Here is an 11,845-nt window from a genome sequence, read left to right as displayed (position 1 = left end):
TACAATATTAGCACAAATACAAATTACCAAAAAGTGCTGGAATGGCTGTACATGTAACAAGTGTCATGAAAGGGGGGATTTAAAGTGAAATGATATACAGAGTGGTGGCAGTTAGTCCAGGTATAGTCTGAAGAGATGGGTCTTCAGACCACAGCGGAAGTGAGGGAGAGGTTCGAAGAGGGACAGGGAGTTTGTTCCACCACTGGGGAGCTAGGGTGGATTGCCAGTGTGTGTCCATTCATTGTGTCCAGTTTCCAATCTCAGCCAAAATACTTATTTCATTTGTGGGTGGCAGGAACTGGTCATGTAACTTAAAGGTCACAGGTTTGATTTTCGGGTAGGACACTGTCACTGTACCCTTGTGCAAGGTACTTAAGGTACTTGTGCATTGCTTCAGTATATGTCCAGCTGTATAAACGGATGCTGTGTACATGCAATGTAAAAAGTTGTGGAAGTCACTCTGACCAAGAGAGTCTGCTAAATGCCTGTAATGTAATGTGAATGCTAAATAGTACCAGATTATGCATCAAAATGAATATACTCAGGTAAATTAAATATTTATTTCATCATTCATAAATTGGTCAGAACAAAATATGCTTCAAATATTAATTTGAAACTTTATATATATTAATATATTATCAAAAAATTTAACTTAAACTTCCTTAACAGATAATTAGTAATTAAGACATGATGGTTTAATTAAAATATCTCTTTAGCAAGGTTTATATTAAATAACACTGTTTAAGTGACACTCTTAATAGGATCTTAATACTCTTTAACTCTAAATAATTAAAATGAATTTACTAATTTATGTATTTACTAAGAAATAAATAATTAGTTCCCACTTCTCACTTTAATTGCTCGTGTTTTATTGTTACTTTACACTGTGCATGTTTTTCTGACCTACTCTGTATTGCTTTGGGCCGTTTAAATAAAGTGTATTTTACACATTTAAAAAAAGAAATACAAAATATTTCTAAATCATTCATTCCTTTGTTTATTTGAAACACAGGCTATTCTTTTCTACAGAAAGAAAAAGGTTTTGGAGAATGGTCATAGCAAATAGGCTACAGTATGGAACTTAGCTCTCAAATAATTAATACCCAAAACAAAATAATAAAAATACTTTCAAAATAATTTTAAATAAGCTTTAGGTTCATAACCTACAGTGCAACAGAATTTCCACATGTCAATATTGTGAATAAATACTGCTGTACATTAAAAGCAAAGCACTAACAGCACAAAAACAAGGCTTCGCGGACACACGAAGTGGTTCACTATTGTGCAGCCATGTAAAGGATGCTGAGCTTGAAGCCCAAAATAACGGGGCTTCAACGATCAGGGAAATAAATCAACATTAGCTGACGTTTAGTACTTTCAAAAAGTCCAATCCATATCAGATCATTAGGCTACTGGATTTCCTCTCACAACTATCACAACAGCAATGTATTGCTCAGGATGCGCGACGTGTTAACCTGGGCATCTCTTAGAAATGTCGGCAAACTGCAGAGAAGTCGTGCTCAAATAGCCTACACCCCCGACAAAACACAAGTTGAATTCCAACAAGGTAAGTGTTGAAATCGACGCGAACTACCGAGGAAACCCGGCGGAATTCGAGTTGCCTACCAGCTGCGTAATATAGCGAGGCTGTCGATTGGCAAGCCAATAAACACGCCAATAAAAATCAAATTAGAAACTATATAAAATACAGGTAGAACTACTGTATATCAGTCGATCAACAACTGGCGACCAGGCTAAACGAAAGTGTGAATTTTTGGCAGCTCAAGAGACTGCAGGCAACTACGGTTCGCTGCTCAGAATCAAAACTGTCCGAAGCAGTGCGTTCGCCCTGCACATTTATTTACGTTTTAACGACAGTTTGCAAGCTCACCTTTTCCCGTGGCCGACTCGTGAGGTGTGAATTTCTTCAGCGACGGTGATCTGTTTTCCACTTACTGTATACAAACCCTCTAAAACGTCAATAGGCTGCTACAACAGAGGTGATGGTAGTCTAACGCTTGACTTTCCCAAGTCAACAACCTCCTCACCTCCAGCTCTTGTAGTTTCGCCTCTGTTCTACGGGTCTGCGAGTGCTCCTTTCCACAGCGCCCTCCAGCGACGTCTTGGAGAAGTGCATCCATTTGCCGTCGTTTCGTGGGCTACTGATTTCTGACGCAATTTTGGATGCTCCGACTTCGAGGTCAAAATGATTTTAGGTATAAAGCTGACCTGTGCGTCTGTGAGGTCCTAGGTGAGATCTTGAAAATGGGCTCCAAAGTTACACATAATAAATATGATAAATAAAAAAAACACACGACATGGGGTCCCTTAACCACACCAGGGCCCTAGCCAGTCGCTTATATGGCCTAATGGATGGGCTAGCTCTACCAAGGCCATGTAACACAGTTCACAGATCTAGGCTTGGCTCATTTATTTAGAATTAGAGAAATGCTCAATGTTGTGTTGCAGTAACTTACTCTGACTCTAACTTTGACTTCATCAGTTTCTCTCGTAGGGAAAGGAAGTTCACATTCTCTTATGCTTCACACTCATTTAACTCCAGTGTGGTGTGAAGTGTAAGAGAAAGTGAAAGCCTGCTATAGAATATTCCTGATGTGATTTTTTCCCCTGCTTTTTTTTTTCTGTGGACTATCTTGGATATGTAATCTCATACACAAGCTGTTTCATTGGCCTCCGCAATAAATTCTGGAAAGTGCAGACAAGCCTGTGCTCTCTGCTACAACAGGTGATGCCAATCCACGCTGGAACAGTGCCTTAACACGTTCTGTCTCTGAGCAATGAACTGACACACAGACTGATGAAGACGTTGACGAAGAACAAAACAGGTTCTTATCATGGCAAATGTTACCAGTTTATTAGCCGCTTGTGCCTGATGCCAAAAAGCAGAAGAAAACACTTTTTTTTTTTTCTAAATTTGACATTTTCAAGAAAAACCGCTGTTTTGATGAAGCCACAGCAAGCAGAGCTGAGAGGGGACAGTGAAGTTAGTATTCAGATGGACTGCAGAAGTGAAAAACACTCTTTGGAGGATGTGTTGTCAAACTGTGCAGCCTCCTGAACTGAGAGACAACATTCCTGCATGTAGAACAGATTTACAAATGCCACCGGGCATCCCTAATGGGGCTATTAAAGAAACCAGGTCAAATGGCATCAAAACACTCCAACATAAATCAAAATCAAAACATAGAATTTGTTCGGAATTAACACTTTCCTCAAAGACAACGAAAAATACTGAGAGCTGAACCATAAATGGGTCATTCTGTTGATGTATATACACACACACTCGCACACACGCACACACACACACACACAAACACACACATACAGACACCTGCACACACACACTCGCACACACACACACACACACGCACCTGGAATCGCTACCTGTAATGAGCAGGACAGGTACGTTTCCTTGATGTCAGATTCAGCCTCTCCTGCGCAGGCTGCTTGCAGGCAGGCAGCACATTATGAGCTCATTTCTCCTGTGGTAGAACCCATAATGTCCTCAGGGGAGGAAAAAACTGCCTATAAAATATTAAAATGTTTTTTTCTCTCTCTTAGCAATAGCGAGTAAAATTCTGATGCTTATTTTGATACACTTCCTCAGTGCCTCAGGTCATTTCGCTTATTTGATGTTAAAAGGAATGCATTCGATAACCTGAAAAATACATTTTTAAAAATCCCTGCTATACTGGAAAAGCAGGCATTCTGTACTAAAGGTGCTTTGACAAGCATATTGCCACTGATCACAGTGATTATATTTTAAAACTTTTTATGGGTCTCAGAATCGCCACGGGAGAAGGCAGCGTTCTCTCCTTCTTCACTGTGCAAGAGTGCCCCCTGTGGTGAAACGGTGCAAACGGAATCTGCTGCATGCAATATAAAACAAAACGATAAAAGCCAAAAGAAATGTTTAAACAAAAATGTGTGAGAAAATGTATCAACGTGCAAATATCAAATATCACAACATGAAAATAAAAATAAAACAGTAAAATCTGTATCAGTGCAGCAAACTACACACCCCTCAGAAGCCCTAACACCACCCAAACAAATGCATGAACACAGTGACAGGACTTAGGTGCATCACCACGGAAACAAGGAGACAGAGGAACCAAAATAATAAGCCCTATCTTTCCTTGATAAAAGTAAGTAGACCTAATTTTCAATAATTCCTGATTTCCATCAAGATCAAGACAAAAAAAACTGCTCCTTTTGGGCAAAATAGAAGCTAAAATCCATTTAAAGCAAAAGCTAAACGTGCAGCTTCATAAAGCCTTTTATCCCCTGACCTCAAAGCACTTTGGAGCGAGAGGGAAACCCGCAGATCCACCACTGCTGACGTGAGTCACTCACACAGGCATCAGAGCCACCATTCTGCTGTGAGTCCCTCACAAAGGCATCAGAGCCACCATTCTGCTGTGAGTGACTCACACAGGCTTCAGTGCCACCATTCTGCTGTGAGTGACTCACACAGGCCTCAGTGCCACCATTCTGCTGAGTCACTCACACAGGCATCAGAGCCACCATTCTGCTGAGTCACTCACACAGGCATCAGAGCCACCATTCTGCTGAGTCACTCACACAGGCTTCAGTGCCACCGTTCTGCTGTGAGTCACTCACACAGGCCTCAGTGCCACCATTCTGCTGTGTGTCACTCACACAGGCATCAGAGCCACCATTCTGCTGTGAGTCACTCACACAGGCATCAGAGCCACCATTCTGCTGTGAGTCACTCACACAGGCATCAGAGCCACCATTCTGCTGAGTCACTCACACAGGCTTCAGAGCCACCATTCTGCTGTGAGTCACTCACACAGGCTTCAGAGCCACCATTCTGCTGTGAGTCACTCACACAGGCATCAGAGCCACCATTCTGCTGAGTCACTCACACAGGCTTCAGTGCCACCGTTCTGCTGTGAGTCACTCACACAGGCCTCAGTGCCACCATTCTGCTGTGAGTGACTCACACAGGCCTCAGTGCCACCATTCTGCTGAGTCACTCACACAGGCATCAGAGCCACCATTCTGCTGAGTCACTCACACAGGCATCAGTGCCACCATTCTGCTGAGTCACTCACACAGGCTTCAGAGCCACCATTCTGCTGTGAGTCACTCACACAGGCATCAGAGCCACCATTCTGCTGTGAGTCCCTCACACAGGCATCAGAGCCACCATTCTGCTGAGTCACTCACACAGGCTTCAGTGCCACCATTCTGCTGAGTCACTCACACAGGCATCAGAGCCACCATTCTGCTGAGTCACTCACACAGGCTTCAGAGCCACCATTCTGCTGTGAGTCACTCACACAGGCATCAGAGCCACCATTCTGCTGAGTCACTCACACAGGCTTCAGTGCCACCATTCTGCTGAGTCACTCACACAGGCATCAGAGCCACCATTCTGCTGAGTCACTCACACAGGCTTCAGAGCCACCATTCTGCTGTGAGTCACTCACACAGGCATCAGAGCCACCATTCTGCTGTGAGTGACTCACACAGGCATCAGTGCCACCATTCTGATGTGTGTTCACATACGGCGATGGGGTTCATCAATCTGACGAGCAGATGTACAAAAACAGCAACAGTGAAGTAAGACAGAGTATGAAGTTTAAAGGGGGATTGAAGCAGCAGGCTTGTGTCTAAATGAACCACACCTCTCCACCTCCACTCATTTTCCGTGTAACTATGGCAATAAATAAATCTCTCGATGAAGAACACAGATTTAACAAAAAAAACACACAATCATCATACCAGATGATCGAGGCCTGCCGAAATCGAGGCCTGCCCAGGTTTCACAAAATACGCTCCACCTCAGGAGGGTGTGGTTTCTATAAAACGTCCACTTATATAGTCCTACATTATGTGCTCTGGTGGATAAATAAATCGAGACATATAAAAGCATGTGGGATTTTTCACAAGGCACCCAAACAAAGCAATCTTCTGCACAGTGCAAGCCAACCAGGATAAAACTGCATCGTTTCCTAGCTGAAACAATTAACCACAACAGTGAAGAAACAGTGGCCAAACAGCAAGAAAGATAAGGCTAAATACCATACCCATAACCCCATATATCTGCATAATATACTCTGGAAGATCTCATTTCAGCATTTGGACATTTAAAGACTGTTAACGTCTGATAACAGCTGACAGGTCGTTGTCTTCTTTCTCTGGTCTCTGATTGGTCAGATGTTGACGCTGTGGGCGTGTTTCTTGCACAGGGCCTTGTCCTTCTTGGAGTAGAAAGCCTGGCCTCCCAGATCAGTGTTACACACCTGAGACAGACACAAATTCAGGCCCGCATCACACCTGAGACTAACAAAAATTTGTCACCACACACACACACACGTACCGCACACACACCACACACACACACACACCACACAGGTACACACACACACACACACACACACGTACCGCACACACAGACACACACCTACGCACCACACAGGCACACACACACACACAAACACATATACACACACACACACACCACACAGGCACACACACACACACACACACACACACACACAAATACTGCACACTCACACACACACACACACACACACACACACATGTACCACACACACACCACACAGGTACACACACCTACACACCACACAGGCACACACACACACACAAACACATATACACACACACACACACCACACAGGCACACACACACACACACACACACGTACCGCACACACACAGAAACACATACCACACACACACGCACACACACACGTACCGCACACACGCACACCACACAGGCACGCACACACACACACACACACACACACACACGCACACACACACGTACCGCACACACGAAGCAGGTGTCGTGCCAGCTCCACCCCAGCGCCTCCAGGAACTTGTCTCCCGGCTCGATGGCAAAGTCACAGCCGTGGCAGTTTGTGGCAAACAGGCTGTAATAATCTATCACAGAGCAGAGAGCGGATCAGACTCATAAACCTCAGTCACAGCCCCACCTTCATATCCGAGTGCATTTTCTGTGCAGCTAGCAGGTCACAGATCACTACATTACATCACTGGCACTCAGCAGATGTTCTAATGCAGAGCAGCTTTTTACATATCCTTTTACACAGCTGGATATATACTGAAGGATATACTATCAGAGCAACGTGCCTTGCTCAAGGCTACAACAGCAATGTCTGACTGGAGAATCGAACCCGCAACCTTTGGGTTGCGACCGCAACACAACACAGCCCCCCCGGACCCCCCCGGACCCCCCCAGGCCACTCAGTCCACACCTTTCTCACAGTAGGGCTGGCCATCCTCCAGGTGGAAGGTGTTGTCGCGGATGGGCTGCTTGCAGGAGGCGCACAGGAAGCAGTTCACATGCCAGGTCTGCTTCAGGGCGTTAATCACTTCCTGTGAGGTCAGACACACCATGTGACCTTTACAACGCGCAAAACCACGTCCATGATATCATACAACTAACGACATACGTGACATTATTGACTATAACGACATGTCATCTGGTGTCCTAAGAATGTAATGAAGGTGTTTTGTTGCCATGGGAACACGCTAATTCAGAGCACACTGGTCTTTATTCGTCTGTAATTAAGAGTGAAGTGGGTCCTGGAATACAAGCCACTGCAGGACTCAACTGTCACTCCTGAACTGTCCATCTCATCCCCTTTACTCTGGTAGATATGCAGTGGGATGCAGTTTCTTCTCCTGACCACATTACCAACATTACACCTCTCTGTCACGTAGGAGATGGAGGGAACACACCTTTACCGAGAAATAAACTTTTTATTTCTACTGAGGCTGTTAAAAAAAGAGTACAATTAACCTCAACAGAATAAAAAAAAACTTAATACAGTAAAAGAATAATGTATGTCAATAGAAAAATTATGACCTATGCAGTCCCAACCCTAATTTCTGTTTCCGCTCAGTTTCTGAAGTGGAAGGTCACACTTTGTGAGACTGGTTGCCTGTGCAATGCCTGCATGTGGATGGGCTCTAGACAGCTTTAGCCAGCGTAGCGTTGGCTTGAACCACGGGCTTCAAACAGAGCCACACCTTCATGAGTCTCATCAGAAACGATTTAGGCCTTATTTTAACGATAAAACAGAAAGAATGAGAGGGGAATGAGAGGGAAGAGAGGGAAGGGGGGAGAGAGGGAAGGAGGGAGAGAGAGAGGGAGGGAAGGGGGGAGAGAGGGAAGGAGGGAGAGAGAGAGGGAGGGAAGGGGGGAGAGAGGGGAGGAGGGAGAGAGAGAGGGAGGGAAGGAGGGAGAGAGAGGGAGGGAAGGGGGGAGAGAGGGAAGGAGGGAGAGAGAGAGGGAGGGAAGGGGGGAGAGAGGGAAGGAGGTGAGAGACAGAGGGAGAGAGGGAGAGCTGGGGATTCCCCCTCTCACCCCCATAATCTTCTTTTGGCAGTGGGCGCAAGCGGGGGCGAAGAACTCCTCGTAGCAGCGCTCGCAGTAGATGCACCCCCCCTCCTCCATGAACCCCAGCTCCACCAGCGACGTGTGGCAGTGCCCGCAGTCAAACTCCTCTGGGTGCCACGACTTCCCCAACGCCACCAGGAAGGGACCCCTGCAGGGGAGAGGAGGAACAGAGGCACATTTTACTGCGATATACACGCTCTGTCATCCTACCCTCTAGAGCAGGGCTGCCCAACCCTGCTCCTGGAGACACACATGATTCTACTAAACAGCAGATCTCTAGCTGTTGAATGACATGTACCTTGTTGACCCTGTAAAATGCTAACGTTACATAGCGCATGTACCTGATGTAACCAGGTACACAGGAATGACCCTGTAAAATGCTAACGTTACATAGCGCATGTACCTGATGTAAACAGGTACACAGGAATGACCCTGTAAAATGCTAACGTTACATAGCACATGTACCTGATGTAACAGGTACACAGGAATGACCCTGTAAAATGCTAACGTTACATAGCACATATACCTGATGTACACAGGTACACAGGACGCACGCGCGGAGCTCCTCTCTCACCTGATCAGCTTGTTGCAGGAAGCGCACAGGGGGGTGCGAGTCCCGGCAGGTATGTGCTCTGCCCGCTGCACCAGCGAGCCCTGGCCACCGGGGGGCAGCTGAGGGGCGGGCCGGGCTGAGGGGGCGCTGCTGCTCACCCGTCCGAAAGAGGGGGCGGCCTTGGGCACCCCGGAACCTTCGGGAGAGGAAGAGGGACAGGGTCACACACACCCCACCCCACAAACCTCACAGGACCCCCTATGTCCCTTCAGTAAAGATTTACTTTTCAGAATGGGCCCCCCTGCTCTCTGACTCACACAAAGCAAGGAGGGCCTGAAAATGGTCTCATTGGAAAGTTCCTCTAAGAAAGAGAGAGGTAAATTTTATTTGTTAACAGACCTGGGCCAAAAACAGAAAAGTTTTTATCCAGGTCTAACCCACCAGCGTTGTAGGACAGTAATCGCAAGATACTGTTACCATAGTAACACTGGTACAGCGCACCCCCCCGCAGGGCATGAGATGACCCGCAACTCCAAAATCTAGTCACATCTGTAAATTTAAATCTACATGTGTTTTGTGATCTGAAGTGGTTTATTAACATTTGTGAACAGAAAAGGTACGAATGCAAAACAGTTTTTACGTGCGACACTCCCTCTACACGCAACTCCCAGTTTACAAGAAGAAAGCGACAGACAGGCTTTTGGCACTGCAAGACCACCTGAACATGTGAGACCACCTGTGCCTGTGAGACCACCTGTCCTAGTGAGATCACCTGTGCCTGTGAGAACACCTGTCCACGCAAGACCACCTGAACATGTGAGACCACCTGTCCTCACGCAGAAAGGAGGGGCCGGCAGGTACCTGCTGAAGGGCCGGGCTTCCAGGCGGCGGGCTTGCCCTGGGCGGGGGGGGTCTTGAAGGGGACGGGGCTGCCATGCCGCACTCCGCCAGCAGGGGCTTTGGTCATGGTCTTCACTGCAGATACGACATGAGCGCTGGGCTGCACCTCCACCTCACTGAGGAGAACAAACAAAAATACACACTCACAAACCGAGGACATTACACACAGTTACACACAGAGCAAGCACATTACACACAATTACACACTCACAAACCGAGGACATTACGCATGGTTACACACAGAGCAAGCACAATACACACAATTACACACATACAGAGGACAATACACACAATTACACACGTACAGAGGACAATACACACAATTACGGACATACAGAGGACATTACACACCATTACACACACAGAGGACATTACACACAATTACACATAGATCAAGCATGTTACACACAAAACACACATAGAGGACATTACACACCATTACACACATACAGTGGACTTCATATACATTTACACAGAACTAGAGCATATTACATGCAACTGCACAAAGTTACACACGGATAAAGCACACTACACACAGATGGACTACTAGCAACTGAGAAAGTCACAGTGACACTAAGAGAGATGTCTGTTTCTCTAGTTGTACTACCAACTGTCACACTGAGGGCCTTTCTTTCAGTACCAGAATAATTCAGAAATGAGACCTTCTCCTGCTTTATGGACCCTAAAAATGCACTTCTGTCTGCATCAGCGGCGCTATGTGTCAAAATAACTGTAAGAGCACAACATCACAGTGTTACAGATACTGAGAGAAAGCCAGAGAAAACAAGAGGAAAAACTAGAGAATGTACTGAGTGTGTATGTGTGTGTGTGTGTGTGTGTCTGAGAGAGAGCGAGAGAGAGGGAAGCTGGGGGCTTTGCTGAAAGTGGTCTTTTATTTGGGTGTAAATGACCATGTTCAAATGAACAAAGGGCAGTATACTGGGGACTGGGGTGGGGGGGGGGATATTCCTCTGCTACAGCAACCCCCCCCCCCCCCCCCCCCCCCAACATCAACATGGTTTGGAGGAAAGCATCTGGGGGCACACGGTCATGTTTAAACATCCATCCACAGTTCAAAGTAAAAGTTGTGAAAAAGGCCTGGGACCGAAAGCAGACGCACATTTCAGCCTCGTCAGCTCCCAGACGGGCTGGCGTCCAAATTCAGCACCGCGTGCAGTAATGAGCCGTGCCAACTGCAGCGTGCCCCCCCTCCCCCCCTCCCCCCCAAAAAAAACCGTGTGAAGAACCGCTGGGGGTAGTTTGTTATGGCGATGGTGACCGTGGTAACGGAGCGGGCTTAGTCCAAAGCTCGGCACTTGTGCCTCTGGCTCCTGACCAAGAGAGATGCACACAGCTGCTAAGTACAATTAGCTACGCCCCAATATTCCCACCAATGCACCCCAATATTCCCACCACTACTCCCCAATATTCCCACCAATGCACCCCAATATTCCCACCAATACACCCCAATATTCCCACCAATGCACCCCAATATTCCCACCACTACTCCCCAATATTCCCACCAATGCACCCCAATATTCCCACCACCATGCCCCAATATTCCCACCAATGCACCCCAATATTCCCACCAATGCACCCCAATATCCCCACCACTGCACCCCAATATTCCCACCAATGCACCCCAGTATTCCCACCAATGCACCCCAATATTCCCACCAATGCACCCCAGTATTCCCACACACACAAACACACATACGCAAATAATAGCCTTAGCAGTACATTATGGCCCTGCGTGTACTTGTGTGCATTTTCTAGGACCTTCCATCTAAAATGAGATCTAAACAGATTTATCCTGACCATAAATTTCCACACAAATAAATGTAATAAATGTATAAAATAAATAAAAGGCTTCAGGGAGTGTGTAGCAGAATGTTATATTCTTTTGGGTATATTTTGGAAGTCTGGTCTTGAAAATCTTTATCCACACTGAA

General features: G+C 46.3%; 1 protein-coding gene across 2 annotated transcripts in view; it reads right to left on the bottom strand.

Moving 5' to 3' along the window:
• Window positions 1-2,847: 2,847 nt before the first annotated feature.
• LOC118212963 (PDZ and LIM domain protein 5-like) overlaps window positions 2,848-11,845 on the bottom strand; it is a 42,796-nt gene continuing 33,798 nt past the window's right edge. For both annotated transcript variants that reach the window (XM_035391530.1, XM_035391532.1), the window contains 6 exons: window positions 9,855-10,009; window positions 9,015-9,189; window positions 8,408-8,588; window positions 7,293-7,413; window positions 6,842-6,957; window positions 2,848-6,293 (listed from right to left, as the gene is read on the bottom strand). In XM_035391530.1, coding sequence (XP_035247421.1) covers window positions 6,204-6,293; window positions 6,842-6,957; window positions 7,293-7,413; window positions 8,408-8,588; window positions 9,015-9,189; window positions 9,855-10,009 — 838 coding nt within the window. In that variant the 3' untranslated portion in view covers window positions 2,848-6,203. The remainder of the gene's footprint in view (window positions 6,294-6,841; window positions 6,958-7,292; window positions 7,414-8,407; window positions 8,589-9,014; window positions 9,190-9,854; window positions 10,010-11,845) is intronic.

Source organism: Anguilla anguilla, chromosome 14, assembly GCF_013347855.1.
Source record: "Anguilla anguilla isolate fAngAng1 chromosome 14, fAngAng1.pri, whole genome shotgun sequence".
NCBI lineage: Eukaryota > Metazoa > Chordata > Actinopteri > Anguilliformes > Anguillidae > Anguilla > Anguilla anguilla.
Note: the sequence above shows the minus strand (reverse complement) of the source record. Positions and strands in the feature narration are given on the sequence as shown.